Here is a 27,337-nt window from a genome sequence, read left to right as displayed (position 1 = left end):
ACCGCGGGCTGGAGGAACCGTGGCCAGGAGGGTGCGGGTCTCAGCCGGGTGCGTCTGGGCAGATAGCACTGTCCAGCTGGACGTGGGGTCTTCCTTGGGGGCCCCCTCCCCCCTGCCCTGCGGGCGGCCCAGGGTGAGGGACACGAAAGGCTGGGATGAGAGCAGCCCGATGAATGCTGGTGGGAGCCTTGGTCGGCTACCCAGAGGAGGCAGCGGACACGGGCTGGAGGGTCAGGTGTGGCCCCGCTGCTCATCTCCTGCCCCCGAGGAGCCGGCTCCAGCCGGGGGGCCGCTGTCACCGTGGCTGGCCGCGTCCTCCAAGCGGCGATGACACAGCGGGTGACACGGCCGGCTAATGCGCTTAGGGGAGCCCTGAGAAGCAACCAGCCCGGAAGTGTGGGTTCTGCGTGGCGGGGTGCGGGCAGGCGGGGCCGCTTCTTTCTGAACGTCACCAGGTGCTCACGGTTGAGCTGGGCCTTCCCGCCCCGAAACGTGCGGGCGAGGGCCGGGCGTGGCGGTACACGCCTATAATCCCATCCACGTGGGAGGCGGAAGGAGAAGGATCACCATCCCTAGCCAGCACCCGCAAAAGCAGGAGACCCTAGCTGGAAAATAATTAAAAGCAAAAGAGGCCGGGGACGTGGCTCACGTGGTGCAGCACCTGCTTGCCAGGCAAAGGCAAAGCACAACACCCCAAGTGCCGCTGTGTGGGTTTCCTCGCTTAGTCCAGGTCAGAGCAGAGGATTGTCAGAGATCTTTTTTCTTTTGCCAGTCCTGGGGCTTGGACCCAGGGCCTGAGCACTATCCCTGGCTTCTATTTGCTCAAGGCTAGCACTCTGCCACTTGAGCCACAGCGCCACTTCTGGCTTTTTCTGTGTATGTGTTGCTGGGGAATTGAACCCAGAGCTTCATGCGTGCTAGGCCAGCACACTACTGCTAAGCCACATTCCCAGCCCCATGCCAGAGATCTTCTACGAAGTACTCCCCATCAGAGCAGAGGAGAAGGCTGCCTTCCAGAACTGTCCACATGGTCTTGGAGGCTAATGAGAAATACAATCCAAGGGGCTGGGAATGTGGCTTAGTGGTAGAATATTTGCCTCCAATGCAGAAGCCCTAGGTTCGATTCCTCAGAACCACATAAACAGGAAAAGCCAGAAGTGGCTCTGTGGCTCAAATTGTACAGTGCTAGCTTTGAGCACAGAGAAGCTCAGGGACAGAGCCCAGGTCCTGAGTTCAAGCCCCAGCACTGACCAAAAAAGGAAAAAAAAATCCATGCCAGGGGCTGCTAGGTCAGGCCTGTGGTCTTAGCTGACACTCAGGAGGCTGAACTCTGAGGACTGAGGTCTGAAGCCAGCCTGGGCTGAACAGTCCATGAGCCTCTCACATCCAACCAACCACCCAGAAAACAGAAGTAGCCCTGTGGCTCAGAGGGACAGGGGGCTAGCCTCGAGCAAAAAGAGACCAAGGACAGCACCCAGGCCCCGAGCTCAAGCTCCACGACCGACCAACCCCCTGCTAGGGAAGCTAGCTGTTCCCCACCGCGAGGGCAGCCCTTCGGCAGGTGCGGGTCTTCCGCTTGTCCTGGTCTGCGTGCACGGGCGGCGTGGGGCCTCGACGGTGGGCCCTCGATGGGGTTTGCCTGGTGGCATCCTGCCCTCCTTAGCCACGGCAGTCGTCAGCACCGAGACCGCTGCCCTTGGGGAGCCCCGTGGGCACCGCGGAGGTGAATTCCCATGGCAGTCGGAGCGGTCGCCTCCATGGGTGCTGGGCCCACTGCGAGCACAGACACGGAGCGAGCACGGGGCTCGGCCCAGCCCTGCGTGGGAACTGAGGTCTCGTGTGATGCTCCCTTGTGAAACAGCAAAACACCGAAGGCAGGAAGACAAAGGCAGGCGTCTGAATCAACGGCTGGGGTCCGCCTTGCCGGGCGCGCGGAGGGTGGGCCGCTGACTCACCCCGCCATCCTTTTACTTTTCCTATTGACCAATCTGAATTTTCCCATTACACCGCAGTGATTCACAGATGATGCAGTTATGCAACCCACGCTGTTTTGATTTGTTGGGGTGCCTCTGTTTGCACTTCCATGTCACCGGTGGGTCACTCCAGAGGCTCTTCTGTGTGTGTGTGTGTGTGTGTGTGTGTGTGTGTGTGTGTGTGTGTGTGTGTGTGCCACACAACTTAGGGCCTTGCGCTCTCCCTTAGCTTTTCACCCGAGGTGGGTTCTCTACCACTTGAGCCATAGCTCTACCTCTGGCCTTTCTTTGGTTGGTTAATTGAAGGCAGGAGTCTCAGGGACATTTCTTGTCTAGGATGGTTTCCAACTTCTATCCTTGGCTCTCAGCCTCCTGTGCAGTTAGGATGACAGGCTTGAGTCACTGGCGCCTGGCAGAATTTTCTTTTTACATATCCTGGTACTCAATGGAATGAACCACTAAATTCCATCCTCTGAGAATTAACCCTTAGCCCGTGTTCCTCCTGGCTCTCCCTCTGAATCGGGGTCTGAGCGCTGGGCTTGGCGCCAGGGCCCCGGTCCACGCGTGGCCTGACTGCTTGCCACCCTTCTCTCCTTCTCTGGCCTTCATTCCGGCACCTTCAGTGAGATGCCAGGCTACCTCCGGCCTGAGCTTTGGCATTCGAGTGGCAATATGTTTTGTTCAATGGGTCTTTTTACTAGACAAGCGTCTCTGCGTTCTCCATGAAACCCTAAGTGCACGGAAGTCAAAGCTGAGCCCTGAGACCGAGTTCCAGGGCGTGCGGTGTGTGTGTGTGGCGGGACTGTAGATTTAGGTTAGACTTCTACAAGCAAGTGAACCTAGCCCTGGGGGAGGGGCGTCCATCATTCCCACTACTGGGCTGTAAACAGCGGACAGAGCAGGGTGGAGGTGCCTGAGGGCTCGGCTGCCACGCTGATCACCCCACATGCCCAGCCCCCGTCCCCAGGACTGGCTCCCAGGGGAGGGAGCACTGTGTCCCAGGGCCGGCCGAGCAGTTGTCATCCTTGGATGCGTCAACTGCGAGGAAGAGACACATTTGTTTTGATCACACCATACCTAAACAGCTTTCCATCTTAATTTTTTGTCCTTGGCGGTTGTTAGGTTTCTTGAAGCCATAGATTGACAAATCTTCTTGGGTCCTCTTTTCTGTGGCTTCTTCTTCTAGAATACCAAGTTCATTTAGACATTCTCACTCTAAACTTCTGGTCCTTGATTCTGTGTATGTGTGTGTGTTTCATATTTTTGTCTCTCTGGGCCATTTGGATAATTTCTTTAGGCCTAGTTTCCACTTTGCTGATTCTCTCTTTCTCTATGTCTAATCACCCATTAAATCCATTATTGAATTTAATGTTTTGGTTAGTATATTTTTCATTCATTATAAGAACGTTCTGGGGGGCTGGGGATGTGGCTTAGCTGTAGAGTGCTTGCCTAGCATGCATGAAGCCCTGGGTTCGATTCCTCAGCACCACATATATAGACAAAGCCAGAAGTGGCGCTGTGGCTCAAGTGGCAGAGCGCTAGCCTGGAGCAGAAGAAGTTCAGGGACAGTGCTCAGGCCCTGAGTTCAAGCCCCAGGACTAGCCAAGAAAAGAAAGTTCTATTTGATACTTTTTAAACACCTGCTGAGTCAGTTCTATGTGATCTTCTGTTCCCTCCAGACATGTTCAAGATTGTGCATTGTTTCTTTTAGGTGGCAACCTTGTAACGTGCTTCCTGCGATTCCCTTGCATGAAGGCATTCTGGGGTTCGTTTCTGGCTACTTCTCGCTCTTAGTACTTCCCTTCCTAGGGGGCTGTGACTTCCACCCGCAGAGTCGTGCGCGCCCTCGGGGGTGGGAGGGGGGCCATGCTCACTGCGCTTGCGTGCTGGAGGGTCTGGGGCCTGTCCGTGCGTGACGTCAGAGGCGCCAGGTCAGTGTCGCCCCTCCTGACCACCCCACATCAGGAGTCCCGGCCACGTCCTCCCCGCTGCAGACTCCGCAGCCCCCGGGGACAGCCGCTCCGGAGGGCGAAGGGGCCGCCGCGCGGGGCTGGCACTCGCCTGCCCTTTGCCTCCCTGGGCCTTTCCACCCAGGGCTGCTTCTCCCGTGGCCTAGCCCCCACGGCCCCCCCCCACGGGCAAGGCCAAGCGGTGCTTCCCACAAACAGAAGGCCTAGGTGGACAGGGCGCTGAGACCTTCATTCCTTCCGTCCCTCCTCCTCCATCCTCCCCCCGAGTTCCTTCCCCGCCCTGCGCGAGCTTTCCGGCGAGCTTGGTGTTCAAATCCACGCCTCGCGCAGCAGGGCTCGGAGGCCAGGGCACGCCTGGAAGTCCAGGCGTCTGTCCAGCGCCTCCCACTGAAGGGCCGTCCCTCCCCCCAGCGCCCCTGGGCTGGGCCCTGGAGTCCTGCAGTGTGACACAGCGGGTCATACAGCACACCCGGGTTCCCACCCCCATCCGCTGGTATTATGGGCTGGACTGTGTCCCCCCGCCACCCCGCCCCCTCCAAGTATACTGAAGCCTTAACCTCCTGTGCCTTGGAATGTGACCTTGGTCAGCGAGGAGGCCAGGCCCTAAGCCAGCACGGAAGCGTCCTGACAGGGTGGGGAGGGATCAGATTCGGGGGGCCCGGGGTCAGGGGGGGAGAGGAGAGGAGCGACGGAAGGCCCAGGCCCCCCAGACTCCTGACCTGTCTCCTGCAGGCTGGACGCGGCCCGAGGGGCGGAGGGGGCAGGACCCGCTGCTGGACAGCCGCCGTCCGCGCCCCCCTCCCGCAGTCCAGCTGGGCTGCCCCGACGCCGCCCGCCCCCGGCGAGGGTGAACACGCTCCGCACGGCATTTCCTTCTGCTTCACCCGTCTCTGGCCTCTTACTCCGCAAGGGCCCGGCCCTGGTGGAGAACCAAGGAGAAACGAGGGAGATCGTTCGCTCCTCTCCCGCCGAGCCCCGTTCCAGCGCCTGCAGCATCGGCCGGGGAAGGGCAGGTCACAGAGGGACACAGGCGGGGGGGGGGGGTGGGGGGGGGTGGGTGGGTGGGGGGGGGTGGGTGGGTGGGGGGGGGGTGGAGGGGGGGGTGGGCGGGCGGCGGAAGCCTGCATTCATGGACTGATTCTTTTTGGTGGATAATTGGAGATAAGACTTTCTTGCCCGGGCTGGCCTTGAATCACGATCCTCAGGCCTCAGCCTCCTGAGCACTGCAGGTAGGATGGCCGCCATGAGCTCCCGCTGGCTGGCATGACTATCATCCTCCCGCCCCTCGCCCCCGGTGGGCGGCTGGGCTCCGGCAGCAGGCTTCAGATCAGGCCCTCCAGCCCCGCGCAGCTGCCAGGCCGTCTTTTCTATACCGACACTGTTACCCCCAGGGCCTCCGGCTACTAAAAGCACAGCAGTCTCCCTGTGGGTCCACTCTACCTCTTGAGCCACAGCACCACTTCTGGCATTTTCCGTGTATGTGGTGTTGAGGAATCGAACCCAGGGCTTCATGCATGCTAGGCAAGCGCTCTACCACTGAGCCACATTCCTGGTCTCCGTCTTAGCTTTAGTCTGGGTCCGGAAACCTTTATTTCTTGAAATGGCTAGAAGATGAAGGTCAGCCCAGCTAAGGAAGTAAATCTTAAGGAAGAGCGTAGTAAAGGCTGGGGATCAAAGATTTCAGAATGAGAAAGGCCATGGCTCTTCCTCTTCCTCCTGTCCACTTCCTCCCCCTCCTCCTCCTCTTCCTTTTCAGGCAGGGTCCAGCCTCCCCGGGCTGGGAATGCAGGCTTGTGCTACCGTGCCCGATCACTGTTCCTTCATTTCCCAGGAGTGGGTGGGGGCTGAGCTCCTAGTTTGTCCTGACCGTCCTGCTTTATCACATCGTGTTTTTCCCACCTTGTGGGAACTCCCCGACCCCCGTAGAGATCTATGCTCAGGAGAGGGGCTCAGAGCTCTCGGAGAGGTAGTGCTCTGAACTTGGGGTTCAGAGTTCTCTCCCAACCCTCCTTTTTCCACCACGAGTATGTCAAGCTGCCTAGACAAAGCTAGATGCTAAGCTGAATTACGTTTGGCTGAAGGCTGCCTCTGTACCAATTTTAAGTTTGGCTTAACGCTTTCTCTTCATATGGTAAACAAGAATCCAGCTTAATATAGAAACACTCTGTCACCAAACTTGCTTCAATGCCATGTTAAGTGATAAACTTGTAAGCCAGACCACGGTGCCTCACACCTGTGATCCTAGTAGCTACTAGGGAAGCTGAGATCTGGGGATTGTGGTTCGAAGCCAGCCAAGGCTGGGAAGTCTGCGAGACCCTGCTCTCCAATTAACCACCCCAGATCCAGAAGTGGGGCTTCATGGTTTGACTTGGGCTTGAACAGTGGCGGTCTCTGCTTGGCTGAGAGTCACTGACCAGTGAGGAATTAGGAACCACAGACTCCGCCTCCCCGGCCCCTTTTGGATCTCTCCAGCTCTGAACCCCCCCACCCCATCCTTATGGTCTCTACGCGGCATCTCCCCCTCCTCAGCCCCAACAATCCCGAGTTGACCAGGGGTGGGACACACAGGCCCTGGCAATCTGCGGGGCCCCGGGGTGTCTTTGTGACTCCCGGCAGGCTGGCGTAGAGCTGAGCGTTGCTAATGAGCTCGCCCACCGCGGCCCCGCACGGCTACACGGACGGAGGCAAGGCGGGATGCCAGGGGCCACTCAGCAAGCCCGACCACATAATTAGAGCGCTGTCTGGGGCTCGAGCCACAAGGCCAGACCCAGCCTGGAGGACGAGGCGCGTGACCACACGGCCGGCGAATCCACCCCCCGTGATCTGTGACGAGCGAGCCCCGGGAGGAGCCCTGGCCTAGCGGGCCCGGGCCGTCGCCCCCGCTCAGCCACGGTCTGGGCGCTGTCACCTGCCAGTCCGGGAGACAGGAGCCTGGGATCGGATCCCTCCCTGGCTTCAACCCACTTGCCTCTTCCTGTGAGCAGCCCCTGGAGGCAGCTGTTGGTGTGTGCGCACGCGCACACGTGCACCAGTACTGGGGCGTAAGCACAAGGCCTTGTGTTTTCACTTACCTATTTTTGCTCAGATCTGGCCTTCTACTGCCTGAGCCGCACGTCCACTTCAGCTCTTTGCCGGTTCATTAGAGAAGAGTCTCATCGACTTTCCTGCCCAGGCTGGCTTTGAACTGGGATCCTGAGGTCTCGCCTTCCCAAGTAGTTAGGCTTACAATGGTGAGCCACGCACGCCTAGGTCTTTCAGTTACTATATCCAGTATACACTGGATAAGAAATGAACCATCTTGTGGGCGGGGAAGGGAGGGAGGGGGGAATACAGTTGAATAAAAAACGAAACAAGTGTTTGCTTTGGCAGCACATACACCAGGATGAGAACGAGAAAGAGAAGATTAGCGCGGCCCCTACGCAAGGATGACAGGCAACTTCACCAAGTGTTCCGTATTAAAAAAAAATAAAGAGATAAGCCGGATGCCAGTGGCTCATGCATGTCATTCTAGCTACTTGGGAGGCTGAGACCTGAGGATCATGGTTCAAAGCCAGCCAGAGCATGAAAGTCTGTGAGACTCTCATCTCCGGTTAACTGCCAGAAAAGCCAGGCGTGGAGCTGTGGTTTGAGTGGTAAAGTACTAGCTTGAGCAAAACAATCAGGGTTATCACCCGGGCCCTGAGTTCAAGCCCCAGGACTGACATTAAAACAACATAAGAACTAGACCCACCAAACCCCAAACTGGAACATTTAAGGAGCCGTTTCCTGAGCTCCGAGTCACCCTAAGGAACGGTCAGAACTCTGAGGACCCCCGACATTCTCGCCAGCTGGTCACAAGTGAGGAGGGGACCTGGCACCCCCAGCCTGCGGCTGGCATGGGAACGGTGTGTAGAGCCTGCCCCTGGCCTTGAGTTCAGCCGCCCGGGCCACAGCGAGCCTGCCCCCTCTCCCCAGGGACTCCCACCCCCTCCCTGGGGGACTCCCACCCCCCCCCCGGGGACGGGGGACTCCCACCCCCTCCCTGCGGGACCCCCACCCCTCGGCTCTTCCCCCTGCCACCCCCCACGCCAAGGCGCCCCCTTCCTCAGCCGGCACCCAGACACCTGCAAGCCGGCTGACCTCTCTTCCTCCCACCCCCTTCGGGACCTTCCTCTGACTTCCCCCGCTCTCCCCGTCGCTTCCGGAACCTTCCTGGCCTCGCAGACGTCACGACTCGGCCATGACCTTCAGAAGTTAGCAACAAGAGTCGCTTCCGCTGGGAAGTTTATCTTCGCCCCCTCTCCCCCCCCCCCCCGCGGGGAGCGGGGCCCCCTCTCCAGTCCCCCCCACCCCGACCTTACTCCCTCTGCGATGTTGGTTTGCCCTTCTGGGACGGCGTGGCGCGAGGGGCTTCTCCGGGGCAAAGGCTGTGGCATCAGCCCCGTGACGTCAGCAGCCCCGTGACGTCACCACACACCTGACTCAGCTCTGGAACTCGGAGCTCGCTCCAGCGCGCAGGCCGGGAGGAACCAGCCCGTGAGTCAGTCCACCCCAAGGATCAACCGTGACTCAGTTTCTTAAGAAAGGCAATCCTTTGGGTGGAACTGGCCCCCACTTGAAGCATGTCGGGAGGGATTCCTGCACCCAACATGCAGCGGGGAATTCCCACCTCCCCTTTCAAACGATCATGTGACATTTGAGATTACGTGTGCCCAATTAAGAGGACTCATTATGAATCTATGGGTTATGCTCTCTGATCTGAGGTGACTGAAATAGAGCAGTGGCTTTTAAGCAAACCAGCAGGAGCTGGGCATGTAGCTCAGTGGTAAAGTGCTTCTCATGCTCAAAGCCCTAGCTTTGATCACTAGCACCACAAATATTAATTATTATTAATAATAATACAGCCAAAAATCCTAAAATTGAAAAACATAAACCTAGATAAGCAATATGTATGATTTATTTTTGGTAGCACTAGGATTTGAACTCAGGGCCTCACGCTTTCTAGTCAGGAGCTCCACTATCTAAACAATACCCTCAGCGCAATGGCTGTGGTGAAAAAAAATTCTTTGTCCAGGTGCCAATGGCTCACACCTGTATAATCCTAGTTACTCAGGAGGATGAGATCTGAGGATCACAGTTCGAAGCCACTCTAGGCAAGAAACTCCATGAGATTCTTGTCTCTAATTAACCAGTAAAACCTGTAAGTGGTATTGGGGCTCAGATGGCAGAGTGCCGGCCTTGAGAAAAAAAACTAAACAAGAATGAAGACTTTATGTTTAGCCCCAGTGCCAGCACAAAAAAATAAAAGCAAGAATAGTCAGGTGCCAGTGTTCCATGCTTGTAATCTTAGTTACTTAGGAGGCTGAGATTTGAGGGTCATGGTTCAAAGCCAGCCTGGGGGGCTGGGAATATGGCCTAGTGGCAAGAGCGCTTGCCTCCTACACATGAAGCTCTAGGTTCGATTCCCCAGCACCACATATATGGAAAACAGCTAGAAGGGGCGCTGTGGCTCAGGTGGCAGAGTGCTAGCCTTGAGCGGGAAGAAGCCAGGGACGGTGCTCAGGCCCTGAGTCCAAGGCCCAGGACTGGCCAAAAAAAAAAAAAAAAAAAGCCAGCCTGGGCAGGAAAGCCCATGAGACTGACTTCCAATTAAACACACACACACACACACACACACACACACACACACACACACACACACACACACACACTCCAAAAACATAGAAGGCGGCTCAGTGGTAGTGCATTAGCCTTGAGCAAAAAAAAATCCTAGGGGACAGCACCTTGGCTCTGAGTTCAAGCCCCAGTACTAGCAATAAACAAACAAATAAATACAAATAAAAACTTAGCACAGAGAACCCAAGAAAACCCTCAGCTCTGTTAATAGCGTTCAAAGTGCTTCTCAATCTTGCTCTTTACAAACCCTTAATGAATACTTAATGAAAACTTTCTAGAAGGTTCTTCAGATAGAAACCAGCTAAGAGGCAATTATAGAGAACCAATATTTACATGGATTAAATAATGGAATACCAAGTCTGGTGCCAGCAGTTCACGCCTGTTCCTAGCTACTCAGGAGGTTGAGATCTGAGAATCATGGTTCAAAGCCAGCTTGAGCAGGAAAGTCCCTGAAACTCTTATATACAATTAACCACTCCTACCCCCACCCCCCAAAAAGGACAAAAAGCTGGGGGTGGAGCTGTGGCTGAAGTGGTAGAGTGCAAGCCTAGAGCAGAAAAGCTCAGGAACAGTGCCCAGGCCCCTGAGTTCAAGTTCTAAGATTCACACACACACACACACACACACACACACACTCACACTCATACTCACATTCACATGCACAATAATGGAATACCAGATGATAAGAAAACAAAGTGCATGTGTTTGTCAGCAAACTCTGCTGGGAAATGCCTAGAAGACACTACTGAAAGTTTCAACAGTCCCTATAACAACATTCAGAGGGAAATTTAATTCCAGCTTGGACAAAACCTCAGACACGGTCAGCAAACCGAGTGTGTTTCACACAAAGGCTGCTTTTTTCCAAGCCCGTGAAAAGGATTTTTTTTTTTTTAACCGTAAATGACTTCTTCAGGTAAAACAACGTGCTATGGAAACCCTTGAAGCGGCTAGAATTGCATTTGACCTGGAATTTAAAAAGAGAAAGAACTCGGCATCTGGTTACAAAGGCGGGGACAGAGCCCGAGGAGCCTCCCGGCTCGGTAGGGAGAGGGAGCCCTGCGGCTGCCATTCAACCAGAGCCGGAGCTGGAAAGGGATGCGGGATGCACACCTAAAACCTCAGGGGCCAGCCCGAGAGGATCATTCCTGTAATCTCGGCTTCTAACTACTCACAAGTCTCAGATCGGGAGGGTCGAAGATCAAAGCTAACCTAGGCAGAAAATATCCATGCCACGCCATCTCCAATTAAACAGCACAAAGCAGGGCTGGAGGCATGGTTCAAGTGGTAGAGTACCACCGAAGCATAGCCCTGAGTTCAAACCTGTACCAGGAAACAACAACATCTTGGGAATAGCAATGATAACAAATCTGGGACCCTAAACGCCGACCTAGATGTCATCTCAGTCAGAATTTGTTGAGTTTTGAATTAAAATATAAAGTTTCTCATTAGTTTGTAAAAACAATAGACTTGCCAACAGAGACAGAAAGTTAATAGTCAGTTTCTATAAATGAACACAAATCTTTGGTACATTTAAAAGAGAAACATAGCTGGGTGCAGGAGGCTCACGCCTGTAATCCTAGCTACTCAGGAGGCTGAGGTCTGAGGATCATGGTTCAAAGCCAGCCCGTGCAGGAAAGTCTGAGATTCTTATCTCTGGTTAACCACCAGAAGTGGACCTGTGGTTCAAGTGGCAGAGTGCTAGCCTTGAGCAAAAAAAGTTCAGGGACAGTGCCCAGGTCTTGTGTTCAAGCCCCAGAACTAGCACAAAGCATTTTTTTAAAACCAGTCCCAGGGCTAGAACTCAGGGCCTGAGCACTGTCGCTGAGCTTCTTTTTGCTCAAGGATAGCACTCTGCCATTTGAGCCACAGCACCACTTCTGGCTTTTTCTATATATGTGGTGCTGAGGAATGGAACCCAGGGCTTCATGCATGCTAGCTAGGCAAGCGCTCTACCACTAGGCCACATTCCCGGCCCCTACAAAGTATTTTTCTTTTTTTTGGCCAGTCCTGGGCCTTGGACTCAGGGCCTGAGCACTGTCCCTGACTTCTTCTTGCTCAAGGCTAGCACTCTACCACTTGAGCCACAGCGCCACTTCTGGCCATTTTCTGTATATGTGGTGCTGAGGAATCGAACCCAGGGCTTCATGTATATGAGGCAAGCACTCTTGCCACTAGGCCATATCCCCAGCCCCCCTACAAAGTATTTTTTAAAAAGGAGGATGATGATTTTGTCGGGCAGACCATGAAGCCCTTTACCTTCTTGCTACATCTGTCTCGGGCGCCGTTAGAAGCAACACCAAAACAATCAACTGAGAACAACATAGTCACACCACTAACCATTTCACTGCTTTCACCAATAAAATGTTACTGTTGGGAGGACTGAGGTCAAACGGTCTTATGTTCTCAAAACAAACGGTAGAATCCTGAGCAAATGCGGAGACGGGAGGGGTGATACTGTCTATAATCCCAGCACTCGGGAGCCAGAGCAGGAGACTCTTGAGTTCGTCTGGCCTGGGCTACCTAGCAACCGTTTCAAAAAGAAAACCGATGTCTACCAAATGTGAGACTCTGAGTTCAAACCCCAATGTGACCACAAACAAAGCGAAACACAAATATTGCTAGTTTAATTTGGGGCGAGGCGAGCACTTTACCACTAGGCCATATTCCCAGCCCCTGCTAGTTTAATTTGACAATAAGCTTCTCTATGTTCATTTTATGTAAGTTCTGTGAGCACATAATGTACCAGGAGAAGAACGCACGTGTATAATCTACAAATAAAGAAACGAACTCCCTAGCACGTGACATTGAACCTTTCTGCAGATATTTATACCTTTCCAACTTTGGGAAAGCACTTAGGTGTAAAACTAGTGGTAAAATACATATACCATGCAACTTACCATTTAAAAAACGGTTGCCACCTCTGCTGAAGTGTGGCTCAGTGGCACGAAACACTTTCACACTGTTGCACAACCACCGCCGGAACTTTTCTCACTCGAAACCCATGGCTGGGGTTTAATTTTACTTGTTGGTGATCACTTCCCTAAGATTCACTCAGACGGGCGCTGGTGGCTTACGTCTGTCACTCTAGCTACTCAGGACGCTGGGATCTGAGGCCGGTGGTTCAAAGCCAGCCTGGGCAGAAAAATTCCCCAGACTATCTCCAGTTAACTAGCAAAAAGCTGGAAGTGGTTCAAGTGGTATAGTGACTGGTGCGTATACATGTGCGCGCGTGTGCGTGCACACACACACACAGACTCTAAACGTTTTAAGCAACAGGAGTAAGCAGATAAGTTTTGAAAAAATATGAACTGTACAGATGTGTATGATGAAACAAGTAGCTCGGGTCTGTTCTTCACTTTCCTCCAGACGCCCATGGAGAAGAAACCCAGGCCAGAACCAAACCACTGCCATGTTCCACCCCGAGATCCTATCCTAGAAGGTGGATCCGGGGCTCCGAGCGCCCCGGTCCCTTCCCGTCCGCCGCTTCCTCCACCCGGCCAGGCCCAGCGCCTCGCCGGGAGGACCCTGCCTGGGCCGGCGCGGGACGGCCAGGCCTGCCCTGCACCTGCCGGCCGACCCCGACCTTCCTTCCTGGAAGGCCTTCCTCCCTCCCGCCGCGCCCCGCCGCGCGGCCTTGCTCCAGTGCTTCCTTGACGTGCAGCGAGCACCGGGCGCAGCTGCCCGGCCGAGGGGGGCTTCCCGCCCGGAAGGCTGGGGCTGGGCAGAAGCAGAGCCGTGGCCCGCAGGGACTGGGTCAGACACAAGCGCGTGCCGGGCCCTGGGCGCTCCCGCCCGTCACCCTCGCTACTCAGCAGGCTGAGGTCTGGGGATTGAAGTTCAAAGCCAACCCAGGAGGGAAAGCCAGCGAGACTCTTACCCCCAATCAACTACTCAAAAACAAGCTGGAAGTGGTGCTGTGGCTCAAGTGGTAGAGTGCTGGTCTTGAGCACAGACAGGCTCAGGGGCAGAGCCCAGGCCCCGAGTTCAAGCCCCAGGACCAGCAAAAAAAATAAGTTTATAGTTGGAATTTCTGGGGAATCTCTCTCTCTCTCTCTCTCTCTCTCTCTCTCTCTCTCTTTCTCTCTCTCTCTCACATACACACACACACACACGAGAGAACACACAGTTCAGCCCAGGTCACATTATAAGCATGTCCCACACTTATATTGGGGCATACTCACAGTGAAAAAAACGGTTCATTTGTGAAATTCAGGCGTAGCTAGGCACCGCACCCCACTTTGTAGGCAAACCCCACCCGTGAAAACCCAGCTATTCCCAACAGAAAAGCGGGGCCGGGTTGTACTTTATGAGGTGATTAATCATAGGATGTCTTTAAATAGCAAATGTCTCCCAAGGCGTCGACGCTCTTAGAGTTGGGGCCGCATCTGCACAGGCAAAGGCGGAAGCCGGTGTGCGCGCCAAGTTTAGGCCTGCGGTCGTGGGGGTGTTTGCAGAGAGCAAACGCCGGGACGCCCCTTAGGGGCAGGGGTTCAGGATGTGTGGGGCCTGGTTAGGGTTGAGCTGGACAAGCAAAGGATGCCAGGAGAACAGACTCACCCCAAGTTATCCAGAATGTTCCAGAGGCAGGCCAGCTTGGTGGGCTGCCCGCCCTCTCCCAGCCTCAGTTTCCTCACCTGAAAGTCGGGGCCCCTTGTTCTTCGCTGCAAACAATGTCTCCTCATCCCCTGCAAGCCACGGGGGAGCGGCGGATGGCTTTACTGTTATCATGGAGGCTTACACGAGTCACGCAATGAGCATGTTTCCTTCCACAGTGTTGTCTGTTTCTCTCTCTCTCTCTCTCTCTCTTCCATCTCCACCCACAAGTTGCACAGTTCACTCTCAACAACGTCCAGTGTGCTCCGCAGCACCTTTTCACCCTTTTTCCTTGAGTTCTGTGCCCTCCCTCCCTGCCCTCCCAAAGAGTTACACGCGAATACACAGTATATAAGGAAAAGAAGACAGAATCACCAAAAAAGAGAGAAGTCTTTTGTTTCCATATCTTCGGAGGTTCGAAGAAGCACTTAGGCATTGTAACCTTTGCGATTCTCTCCTAAGTCTATTCTCTTTTGGCCTCCCTTAATGTGAGAATCCAGAATCCTGTGTCATTTGTTATATCCCAGCTACCTTCCGCATCCCAGAGAGAGCAAATGCCACCTGTCGCTCTGATCTTGGTTGGCTTGCCTCACTTAACATGATCTGGTCTAGTTCCATTCATTTCCCTGGGAATGAAATTATTTTATTCTTTCTGTGTAAAATTCCATTGTATATAGGTATCATTGGACCCGTTCATCTATTGTGGCCACCGTGGCTGTTTCCCTCGCTTGTGAATGGGGAAGTGATGAACGTGGATGCACGTGTGTTGTTATCCTATCCTGGCTCATGATGTTCTGGGTGGATGCCTACGAATGGTAGGGCTGGCTCATAGGGAAGGTCTATGTTTAGTTTTTGAGGAATCTCCAGACTGCTTTCCAGAGTAGTTGTACTAGTTTACATTTCGACCAACAGTGCAGTAGCCAGCATTGACTGTAGTTTGAATTCAAAATGTTAGCCAATCTAACTGGGGTGAGATGGAATCTCAGAGTTGTTTTGATTTTCATTTCCTTGATGGCCAGAGATAATGAGCATTTCCTCGTGTGTTTCTTGGCCATTCTTACCTCTTCTTCTGAGAAGTCTCTCCTTAGATCCCTTGCCAATTTAGCGATTTGTTCATTAGATTTGGGAGGGGTTAGTTTCTTGAGCTCCTTGTATCTGTCGGATATTAGGCCTTTGTCTGTTGTATTGCTGGTAAAGATCTTTTCCCAATTGGTTGGCTGTCTTTCTAGTTTAGTAGTTATGTCCTCAGCTATACAGAAACTTCCTATTTTAATGTAGTCCCATTTGTTGAGACTCTACTTAAACCTGTAAGGTCTAATGTCTGTCCTACTCTCTCTTGCAGTAGCTTCAGAGTTTCGGGTCTGACACTGAGGTTTTTGATCCACTTTGAGTTGGTGTTAGTGCGTGGTGATAGCAGGGATCCACTCTTAGTTTTCTGAATGTGGCTGCCCAGTGTTCCCAACACCCATTGTTGAAGAGGCTGTTTTTTCCACTGTAGTTCTTTGGCTCCTTAGTCAAATATCAGATGAATGTAAGTGTATGGTCTTATTTCTGGGTCTTCTAGTCTGTTCCCTTCATCTTTGGGTCTATTTTTGCGCCAACACCAAGCTGTTTTTGTTATTCTGGCTCTGTAGTAGAGTTTGAAAGAAGTCTGGTATTGCGATACCACTCGCCAACCTCCATTCGTAAGACAGAGCTCTGCATTCAGTGCCCTGGAGCTCCAGAGACCACGGTGGCCACGTCCCACGGGGATAACGGCTGCAGGGTGACTCAGACAGCAGCATCAGATGTGGTTAGAGTTCACGGAGCGCTTTAATGTCGCAGAGCCGCTGGGGGGGGGGGGGTCTGTGTAATGGGCGTTGGGCAGTGTGACTCAGCAGCAATTAGACAAAGGCAGCAATTAGCAGGACCAAGCAGAAGCTCAAGGAGGAACAGGGAGCCTGTGGTGGAGGTCTCTCCGCCTTGCTGGCCCCTGATTTCCTCCCTCCAACTCCAGCTGGTGCTTCATTTCTATCAGGGTCAGTTCAGCTCCTTTTCCTGGGGCTCGCAGGGCTATGAACCCTTCCCAGCCCACTCCCTAGCCCATATCCATGGGCCCAGGCACCACAGACTAAATCAGAGTAAAGAGCTAATGTCCAGACTATGTACTTAATTCCCCAATTAAGTGATGGGAAGGGACTAGAAAAAGCATTTCTTCGCGGTGGTAAATAGATGTGTAACACCAGCACTCACCTGGAAATATAAACCAAAGCCACAATGAAGTTCCATTCCACAAGGATGGCTATCACCCAAATGATGATGATGGTATTAATGATACAAATAGAGATCAATTGTCAGCAAGAATAGGGAGATATTGGGACCCTTGCATGTAACTGGTGGGAATGTAAAATAATATAATAACGATGAAAAATTTATCAAAAAGATAAATAGAGCTGGGTGCTCGTGGCTCACGCCTGTAATCCTAGCTACTCAGGAGGCTGAGATCTGAGGATCGTGATGCAAAGCCAGCCTGGGAAGGAAAATCTGTGAGCCTCTTATCTCTAATTTCCCATCAGAAAACCAGGAGTGTATCTGTGGCTCAAAGTGGTAGAGCTCTAGCCTTGAGCAAAAGAGCCCAAGGACAGTGCCCAGGCCCTGAGTTCAAGCCCCATGACAAAAAAAAAAGAGAGAGAGAGAGAAATAGAATTACAATATAACCCACCGGTTTCACTCTGAGGTATACACCTAAACGAACAGAAATGAAGAGCCAGGTGTCAGTGACTCGATAATTCTAGCTACTCAGGAGGCTGAGATTCAGAGGATTGTGGTTTAAAGTTGGTCCAGGCAGCAAAGTCCGTGAGACTTTATCTCCAACTTACTAGCAAAATGCTGGGTTGGAGACGTGGCTCAAGTGGTAGAGCACCAGTCATGAGCAAGCAAACCAAAGTAAGTCTAGCCTTGGGTTCAAACTCTAGGGCCTGCTTGTCTGTCTGTCTGTCTGTCTGTCTGTCTCTCTCCTTCACACACACACACACACACACACACACACACACACACACACACAACAAAGAACCTTAACAGATACTGTACATCTGTGTTTGTAGAGGCATTATTCACGATAGCCAAGAGATGGAAGCCATTCAAGTGCCTATCAATGGATGGGTAAGTAAAATGCAGTACACGTGCATTCAACCATAGACAAGAAGGAAGTTCTAGTACATACCACCATAACAAAAAATCTTGAAACTATATGCTCAAGTGAAATGAGCCAGACCCTAAAACACAAAACACCATGGCTCCATTTGTCCTAGGTGCCTGTCAAATTCACAGACAGCAAGGGGGACACGGGTACCTGGGCTCTTTTGGGGATGGGGGGCACACTGGGAATGAGTTGAAATGGACAGGGCTTCTGCAGGTGATGATCGCATGGTGCGCATGGACTTTAGGCCACGCGCTGCACACTTACAAGTGGCGAAAACAAAGCCAGGCACCTGTGATCACACCCGCCCGTCATCCTCAGGAGAATGGAAGCTGGAAGCCACTCGTGCGGGAAAGTCGGTAAGACGCTTAGCTCTAGTTAGCCAGCAAAACGCCAGGCTGGAGCGTGGGGTAAGGTGGTAGAGCTGGTCTTGAGTAAAAAGGAGCGGAGTTCAAGGCCTCGTACTGCGCAGAAAGGCAAGCGGCCGGCACAGGGCTTCTCCCGGTAGCCAGGGCAGATGTAGGTTTTCTTTGGGGGGGGGGCTCTGCTCCCAGCCTGGGCCACAGGGGGGCCACGCTGGAGCGGGAGGTGGCCTGGGGCCCCTCTTGCTCCCCCACCCCCACCCCAGGCTCTGGCGGAGGCTGTGGAAAGCACTTACCTCAGGGTCAGGAGGAAAGTTCGGGTTGAGTCACGGCAGGATGCAGAGCCCCGGGCGGGAGCTCCCCGCGTGGCAGCCTTGGAGGAAATGATTTGATTCTCTGGCCTCCCCTGTCACCTGGACGCTCATCAGGGCCGGCTCTGCTTCCTTTCAAGACGTTTCCAGCAGGCGAGCACCTTCCCCAGCACACGTCCGTCCGGGGGAGGCCAGGCCCCGGGGCTTCCACCGGAAAGCGCTGCGGACGGCAGGAAGCTTTCTGCAGTTGACCTTGGCACAGAAACACGGGAGGATGGGGGCCAGAGCGGCTCCCTGCGGGCTGCCGTCTCCCTGCAGTCCTGCTCGGTCTTGGTCCGGCTATGGCACACTAGCGAGCCCCAGCCCCAGGCCAGCCCAGCGGGCTCGCGAGACCCTCGGGCCTCCCACCGCCTGGCACAGGAGGCCTGGAGCAGAGCACCGCCAGCTCAGCCGCTGTCTGGAAACGCAGGGCCTTGTCAGTACCCCTTTCCCAGACCAGCGCGGTCACCTGCTGCCCAGGGCCCGGCCAGGAAATAAGAGCCGTGTCTGCCCATGAACATCCCACTGGCTTTCGGAGGTTCACAGCCTAGGCCCTCCCTTTCCTGGGTTCCCAGGTGGGCAAACTTGGAGTCCACGCCTGAGAAACGATGCTTACACCAAGCCACAGGCCCCTCTCCCACGACAAAGCGGGTCATGCTTGCCTCATGTCACATTTCCTTCCTTTTTTTGGTTTCCTGGGGCTTGAACTCAGGCCCTGGATACTGTCCCTTAGCTGATTTCACTCAAGGCTGGTGCTTTACCACTTGAGCCACAGGTCCACTTCTGGCTTTTTGGTCGTTTATATTAGAGGTCAGAGTCTCACAGACCTTCCTTGCCCTGGTTGGCTTCAAACCTTGATCCTCAGATCTCGGCCTCCTGAGGAGCTGGGGTTACAGGCGGGAGCCACGGGCACCCGGTTGTTTCCTTCCTTCCTTCCTTCTAGTGGACTTTATTCCAACACGTTGAGGTTTCCGGAACACTTGAGATGGTAGCAGCACGTCCACGCACTCCCAGCTCCCCTGCGCGCTCGGCTATGACATCACAGCTGGGCCCCACGCTACCTTTGCTTCAGTTAGTGAACCAGTGAATGACAGCCGTGGGTCCCTGTCATCTCCTCCCTGTTAACCCGGCTTCCTTGGCTGCTCCAGGGTCCCCCGCCGGAGGCCACGCCCCGCTGCCGTGTCTCCCCCCGGGGGCTCTGAGAGTCGGTGAAGCTTTCTTGGGGTTACCTCCCCGGGTCTGCCTCTTTACTGTGGGAGCCCGAGGGCATGGCTATCCACACCCCGTGTCCTCAACCCAAAGCCTTGGACACGTTAGACAAGTGCGTTACCTCCGGCCCTTGGCTCTGCCTTGGCTCTGTATCCTAGGCGGGCCGCGCGCCGTCATCTTCCTGCCTCTGCCTCCCGGCCGCTGGCATCGTAGGAATTTTAGGCCACCCCTTCCGGCCACGTCATCTTGGTTTGTCAGTGTCGACAGCGGATTGGACAAGAAGTCCAGCAAAGTACTGGCTTGATCCAGTGCTGACCCAATCCTGGGCCACCTCCGCTCGACATGTCGTCATGGCAACAGAGCCTGGTCACCTGTGTGTGGAAACTGTGGCCTCATTTAGAGCAAAAGCCGGGTCTGTACCAGACCCTCGTATTGGCAGGGGTGAGAGAAGGGCGGGTGTTCTGGGCAGAGCAACCACATGCCAGCTGCTGCCTGGTTCTCCACTTTTTTTTTTTTTTTTTTTTGGTGCCAGTCCTGGGGCTTGAACTCAGGGCCTGGGCGCTGTCCCTGGCTTCCTTTTGCTGAAGGCTAGCACTCTACCGCGTTGAGCCACAGCGCCACTTCCAAGAGCTAGGATTTAAAAGAATATCAGAGAGTGGTTTTAGTTGGGTGGGAGAAGGAACAAAAAGAACAAACACTGAAGAAGTGTGGAATGACGGGCAGGTTATACCCCGGGGCGGCACCGGCCAGTGCACTGATTGGGGACCCCAGGCTGAGGGCAGCTGGCACGACCCCCCCTCCCCGCCCCCAGCTGGGTGTCCTCATAGCTGCGGTGGTGCCTGCTACTCAGCCTTCTGGAAGAAAAGACCTCCTTCCTCCTCTCCCTCCATCTGCACTGCGCTAAGTGAGGCCAAACCCTAGGGACAGCGATGGCTTCCCATCTTCTCCGCTGCCGGGGGACAACAAGTCCCAGCAGCCAACCTAGGCAGGTGTGGCCCAGCCAGGGAGGAGCCTGTGTCCGCGGGCCGCTGCTGTCACCGGAGGACAGTGGGAACGCATGCGTGTTCCCCATCGCCCCACCACAGAGACGGGGCGCTGCGGTGGGCACCACCGTCCTTCCGGGCCCTGCCAGGCTAACTTAAGGATCAAGGGCCACCGTCTCTCCCACCTCCCCATCTCTTCTCATCTGCAGGAAGCCTTGGATAGGAAACGCCGCGAGATTCAGCGCCGGCTTCTGCCCCCCTCTCCCACCACGGTCATCCAGCTCTGTGGTCCCCGTCACAGAGGGATCTGGTGCCATGGAGGTGCCCAGCCCCCCAGGGCTGGCCAATGAACTTGACTGCCTCCAAGTCCTGGTGCTGCCACTCACCAGCCAGTTCTCTGTCCCCTTTGGGGCTGTTTCCTTAGCACGGGGCCACAGGCTGGTGCTAAGGTTCTTTAGAGCCGTGTCCAGGCCCAGCGGGACTCATACTCAGTACAGCTAAGCTGGCCCAGAGTGTACTGCCCTCCCTCCCTCCCTCCCTCCCTCCCTCCCCCCCTCCCGGTTCCTCTTGCACCTCCCCTCTGTCTGGCCACAGAAGCCTGGTTCCTCTGAAGTTGCCCCTTTCTCTGTGCCATGTCCCCAAGGGCCTGCATTTCCACAGCTCATTCATTTGAAGTGACCGTGTCGTCTTTACACTCGCCCTATAGATCTGTGTCCCCACGAGTGTGCGGCCCTCCGAGTGGGCACCTACTGGACGTCTGAACCCCTCTGCCATGGCCGCAGTCCCCAGCAGCAGCACCGCGGCGGGAGGAGCCACAGCACCCGGCATCAGACAGAGTCCCCGAGCCACTGGTGGCGGGTGACCCGGGGGACCAGCAAGACTCCGCGGAGCATCATGGGAACGACCTGTTTGCTGAAGGAGGAGGAGCCACGCACTCGGGCAAGTCTCTAAACCTGAGGTGTGAGATGAGGATAGTGAAGCCAACTAGCTTTGGATACCTGGAACCTTCCAGTCACATCTTAGACCAGAGCCCAGGAGGGAAGACCTTGACCGTGTGAACCCCAGATCAGATGAGACAATGCACGTCAAGCAGTGCCCGGCAGGGTACGGCCCGTGTCAGTGTGATGGCCGGCGTGTGCTGAGTGGCCTGGGCTCTCGCGAGGCCGCGGAGGCCCCAGCAGAAGAGCAGGGGAGTGTTCGCGCGGTCTGACGGCTGTGACACTGCGGGCCTTTCCCTGCCTGCCTGCAGACTCATCGAAGGCACTGGCCTCTCTTGGGCCTCCAGCCTGGGACCGTCAGGACTAGAACTCACAGCACCAGCTCTCCCGGCCCCCGGGCCCGGCACCTGCGGGGCCTGGGAATGCTCAGCCCGCCTCCCTGTGTCACACACACGGAGGGCCTCTTGCCTCTGCAGTGCTCGTGTTACAGATACGTGTCACCAGGCCTGGTCACTCCACAATGGTGTGAGCCAATCCTTTACAATAATGCTCTCTCTGAGTCCAATTGGCTCTCTGCGGAACAGTCCGAGCCGTCAACACCAGGGCTGTGCCAATGACCCCCCAGAGGTCAGAAACTTGGGAGCACTGACACAGTCCCCGCCACCATGACCACTCGTAAGGGGCAACATGGCTTCCCACGATGCCAGAAACCTGCAAAGAAACATTTGCTTATTATGGAGAGATTTACAGTCAGGCCCTTTAAAGATGTTTTTTAAACAAACCCGTAGTCACGGTAACCCTCTTAAAACAAGATGCGACCTGGCTCGGAGAACCTGGGAGCTAATTACAATAGTGCTTTGTATTTAGCTACCCCTTTCTTCTGCGAGTTTTATGGACCGCCCTCATTAAGCCCCACAAACATCTTCTGAAGTCTTTGGGGGACAGATACTATAAAGCCCATTTTACAGATGTAGGCACCAAGGAACGGGTGAAGTTAAGTGACTCTGCCACTAACTGGCAGCCATGAGCAAGTCTGGGCCAGACCAGGCTCTCGTCTTGCTTGTACTAATCAGACTCCATCCTGGATTTGGAAAGCCCTCCATCATTAAAGGATTACTTTCCCACAGCCCGGTCTGGGGATCCCAGACTCGGCTGCACGGGAGCCGTAGGCCCAAGGGGGCAGGGAGGCACGGAGGGCGCGCAGGCGCGGGGTAGGGGAGAGGTGGGAAGAACTGAGCTTTTGGAGCCCCCGAGAAGGCCACGTGGCCACTGCTCCCTTTGCCATCCAAGCCACGCCTGCCTGTCCCGAGTGCTCTGCTCCGTCCAGCCACCTTGGCCACGGCTCAAGCCCTGTGGTAGGACCTAGGGTCCTCAGGGGCGGCCCGGACCATGGCCTTGCTGGTGGCACCGCCGGGGACATTCGCTGGCCCACAACAGAGCCACGGTCAGAGTTCTGTTGTGCAAGGCCTCTAGGGGCTTAGGGTTCACTCTGCCCAGAATGTTCTCCTGGTTATCCCTCAGGTCTCAGCCTCTTCCAGGCCTGGCCCGACTCCAGCCGATTCCAGTGAGCACCCATCCCGCCTTCCGCCCGTCCCCTCACCGGCTTGTGCTGACATCGTGTCCACTGTGCGAGGCTCCTTGTGAAAGGTCACCGGGCAGCGGCCGTTCACGGCATGGCTCGGGTGGCTGGACTGCTGGGGGGAGGAAGTTGGCTCCCGAGAGGCGCGGCACCATGTTAGGGTGGAGGGAAGGAAGGCCCTGTGGGGAGCAGGGGCTGTGGCGAGACAAGTCGGGGTGCTCGCAGCTGGGATAAAGTAGAGGTCAGGCAGGGGCTCCGGCCAGCGGGACCTGAGGGCCCGCGCGCGTTTGCAGTCCAGGATGCTCGATTCTGTCTGCGTCTAGAACACGCTCAAGGCGACTACAAAAACACAGCGGCCTCCTCCTTCCCTTTGGCTTTGAAATTCCACCTGCGTTTACAAAATAGTCACAAACAGGGTCTGGAACCAACGCCGGCAGAGAAGAACCACTTCCTCCCCCGTGCCACCCGGAATGGGAATTCTCACTGGGCAGGAAGCCCAGGAGCCAGGGGCCTGCACTGCAAGGCCGGGCGGCAGGAGCCCCACTTGTGGCATGCACCCTGAAGCTCAGGTTCAGGCCATTATACCCACCCCCACCCGTGTGTGTGTGTGTGTGTGTGTGTGTGTGTGTGTGTGTCCCCATCTGTGTCCAGGGTGCTTAATTGGAGATAAGAGTCTTAAGGACTTGCCTGTCAGGCTGGCTTTGAACCTCGATCCTCAGATCTCATCCTCCTAAGTAACTAGGATCACAGGTGTGATGCTCAGCAGTCCTTCTCTCTCTCTCTCTCTCTCATCAGTTGTGGGGCTTGAATTCAAGGCCTATGTGCTGTTCCTGAACCTCCTTGTGCTCAAGGCTAGCACTCTGCCACTTGAGCCACAGCGTCACTTCCGGCTTTTTCTGAGTTTACTGGAGATAAGAGTCTCATGGCCTTTCCTGCCCAGGCTGGCTTTAAGCCATGGTCCTCAGATCTCAGTCTCCTGAGTCACTAGGATTACAGGTGTGAGCCACCAGCGCCAGGTTCCTTATGTCTCTTAAGGGTGAGGAATGAGTTTCTAGTAAGGTCCCTGTGGTCAGCTGCTCATGAACAGCGTGGCCTGTCTTGAGTAGGACAGCAGCACTAGACCCAAAAGCTCATTTTCATTGTACTTAGTCATTCTGGAAAATCTGTGTGAACAAAACTAATTTTAAAAGAAAAAATTATGGCTAAATTTTTTCCCACGTTTGGAGGGGTAGAGTTCCTAAACCAAGTCATTATAGATGCCTAAATACAAGGACCCTGTAATATAGGCCAATTCATGTTCCTCTAAAGGAGAAGAAGAAAATGATATCAATTTGTATGTCAACTTTAAGGGAATTGGGTGCGGTGGTATACGCCTATAATCTCAGCACCTGAAAGGCAGGGACAGGAGGATAGTGAGTTCAAGATTACCCTTAGCAAAACAGCAAACTTTTATTGTAACACCTTGCTGTCTTTTCCCAAAATTCGGAGTATAATTCAGTCTCTCTAAGACACAATATACTCAATTTACTTGGGTTTTCTCTTCATGGCTACACAGGGTAAGCCAGGTTTGAAAATCACTTCATAACCAAATTATCAGATTTTTTTTTTTTTTTTTTTTTTTGCCAGTCCTGGGGCTTGGACTCAGGGCCTGAGCACTGTCCCTGGCTTCTTTTTGCTCAAGGCTAGCACTCTGCCACTTGAGCCACAGCGCCACTTCTGGCCATTTTCTGTATATGTGGTGCTGGGGAATCGAACCCAGGGCCTCATGTATATGAGGCAGGCACTCTTGCCACTAGGCCATATCCCCAGCCCCAAATTATCAGATTTTTTAAAAAGTTTTTTTTTTTTTTTCTTCTAATGATCTCTTAAGTTTACCAGAGAAGGAAGGAAGAGGGGCCCAGCGGCCAGGGACCGGGGAGGCCCTGGGCTCAGGAGACGGGCCTGGCACACAGTCCCCCTTCACCTACAGTGCCTGTCCATAGAGGAGGGAGGAGAGCAGAGCAGAGCGATGGGACCCGGAGGCCCGGTCTGCTGAGGGTGGTCCATGGACAGAGTCTGGGGAAAAGGCTAGAGAGGAAAGCAGTGGGAACTGTAGCCAGCGAGGGCTGCTTGCCAAGAACCAACAATCCTTTACTGTACCCATGTCTCACACACAGATGCTCCACACACTCACCCTGGCTTGAGAGAGACTTGGCTCTCTCTCTCTCTTAACAATCTAGAGTTAGTATTTCACTTGAGCATAGAGAAATTTAACAAAGCAACAGCAATTGTATTAAAGATACCTTCAAATCGGACTCATAACTATAATCCTAGCTACTCAGGAGACTGAGATCTGAGGACTGCAGTTTGAAGGCAGCCTGGGCAGAAAAGTCCATGAGACTCTTTATCTCCAATAAACTACTCAGAAAAAGCTGGAAGCGGTGCTGTGGCTCAAGTGGCAGTGCGCTAGCCTCAAGCACAAAGAGAGGCTCAGGGACAGCGCCTAGGCCCTGAGTTCAGGCCCCAGGGCCCAGCAAAATAAAGTAACAATACAAGAAACCACGAATTCCAATGTTAATCTTGAAATTAACTAAGGCAAGGATCTTTCTTAAAGAAGCCATTCAAATGAAAGCATTTATTGTTATATGCTCCTCCTATCAAGTTGATCCCCAATTGTACTTAAGCAGAAAAATAATCTTGTGTCAAGTTAAAACAACCAGTAGCTCCCACTTTGTACCACTGTTACCATTATTTGTCCTGTTAGTATAAAAATAGTTTTGAAAATATCCCAAACACAGAGGCAAACAAATCAACCTTTCCACACAAACTTAAAAGTGTGAGCAGGGTCAGTCCGCAAGGCCAGGGCCAACAGGGATGGGACGGCAGAGGCCGCGGTGAGCGGCAGTGGAGGAACGGGACGGACGAGAAGCTCCTAGGACGTAAAGACTTCCATTGCGGCACAGGGCACGCCCTTCCTTGCGCTGTCGCCTTCTGCAATGCTCCAGGAGGATCTGGTTTACTCCGTTAAACCAGGGAGGAAGGACAGTGTTTGTAACTGAGAGGCCCTGTCTGGGTTTACTTCTGACCCTTAGCCGGGCGCAGTGGTGCCTCCTAGCCCCACGCAGGGTCACTTCCACAGTCAGTGAAAGGGCCGGCCTCTTCTGGGTTTGGACCTCAGGTGACCAGCTGACCGGCGAAGCTTCTTCCTCTCTTGCCGGTGCAGTTTCTCAGCTTCCTGCTGCTTCTTTTGCTGTTCCGACTAAGAGAGAACATGAGAAAATGAGTGTGTGTGTGTCTGTGTGTGTGAACAATACAGGGGCAATGCTCCCTTTGGTGACCCTCAGCCTACAGCAGCGCCACCAGCCGTGGGTCTGCCTGGAGCAGGTGCTACCCTGTCTCGGGCACAGGTTGTGGAGGCTAGGCTTGGCTCTGAAGAGCCTGTCTTGGCAAGGAGTGGCAGGACCTGGCAGGACTGATGAGACACAGGTCACCCTTCCCCACCACAGGAAAAGCAGCTCTAACCTCTGGGTCAGAGAAAGCTGTCCCAACACAGTGTGACCCCACGGCAGCAGGCCAGTCTTCACTCCTGGATGCTTCCGAAAGGCCCACAGAAGACGGTACCGCTCACCAAATGCCCACTCCCCTTTATATCTTCTTCGGATAAGCCAGACCATCAGTTCATTTTTACTATCTTAAAAACAAAGTAAAACCCTTGCATTTGATCACCCACACTTAACTGAGCACTCATTCACCATAACTAGTTCCAAGGAATTTTGGCTGTTTCAAAAAAAACAAAAAAAAACAAACAACAAACCACAGTGAACGTGAAAGCAGAGCGTTGCTCTTAGGAATTCCTGCGGAGGAGCTGGAGCCCAAGCTGTGGGCTGATGGCGGGGAGGGCCCGCGCGTGCTCTCCGTGCTGCCTGCTCGTGGGAGGGTGGGGCCCGCTCCCATCCCCACAGCCGGCAGAAATTCTTAGAAGCTCCATGCAGGGTCCACTGTTTTACAACCACAGGTGACGGTTTCTGAGACAGCGACTCGTGTGGGTCGAGCTCTGCCCATACTGGCTCCGAGTGCCTGCGTGGCACAAACGCAGGCGTGGGCAGGCTGGGGGAGGTGGGGGGCTCTGCCTCAAAGGCTGGACAGCGCCTGCTTTGCTCACAGCTTTTTCTTTTTCTTTTCTTTTTTTTTTTTTTGGCCAGTCCTGGGCCTTGGACTCAGGGCCTGAGCACTGTCCCTGGCTTCCTTTTTTGCTCAAGGCTAGCACTCCGCCACTTGAGCCACAGCGCCGCTTCTGGCCGTTTTCTGTATATGTGGTGCTGGGGAACCGAACCTAGGGCCTCGTGTATCCGAGGCAGGCACTCTTGCCACTAGGCTATATCCCCAGCCCCTCACAGCTTTTTCTACACACGTACAAATACTCACCTGTGTGTCATGTCAGAAAAACACCCATCTCCCCGGTCTAGGAAGTGTATGGCATAGATTCTGAATAACTACTGGAGGCCCCTTTCTGACCATTCCCTTTCCCTCCACCCCTGTCCTGGGTGTCCTTCCAAAGTCCAGTACTA

General features: G+C 54.3%; 1 protein-coding gene and 1 non-coding gene across 3 annotated transcripts in view; one reads left to right on the top strand and one right to left on the bottom strand.

Moving 5' to 3' along the window:
- Window positions 1-280: 280 nt before the first annotated feature.
- Window positions 281-27,337, bottom strand: part of Nol10 (nucleolar protein 10) — a 109,251-nt gene continuing 82,194 nt past the window's right edge. The window contains exons 21-23 of one of the 2 annotated variants that reach the window (XR_007211956.1): window positions 25,849-26,028; window positions 1,435-1,445; window positions 281-292 (exon numbers count right to left, since the gene is read on the bottom strand). Coding sequence is in view for 1 of the 2 variants with exons in the window: in XM_048353416.1 (XP_048209373.1) it covers window positions 25,909-26,028 (120 nt within the window). In the remaining variant the exon portion in view is untranslated. Of the gene's footprint in view, window positions 293-1,434; window positions 1,446-25,393; window positions 26,029-27,337 lie in introns of those variants that run through there. The other variant, XM_048353416.1, reaches the window with a different exon arrangement.
- LOC125357005 lies at window positions 7,297-7,403 on the top strand. Its single transcript, XR_007212038.1, has one exon. It is a non-coding gene; the product is annotated as a U6 spliceosomal RNA (small nuclear RNA).

The sequence above is a fragment of the Perognathus longimembris genome, chromosome 8 (assembly GCF_023159225.1).
Source record: "Perognathus longimembris pacificus isolate PPM17 chromosome 8, ASM2315922v1, whole genome shotgun sequence".
In the NCBI taxonomy this organism is placed as follows: Eukaryota; Metazoa; Chordata; class Mammalia; order Rodentia; family Heteromyidae; genus Perognathus; species Perognathus longimembris.
This window is presented reverse-complemented; position numbering and strand designations above follow the sequence as displayed.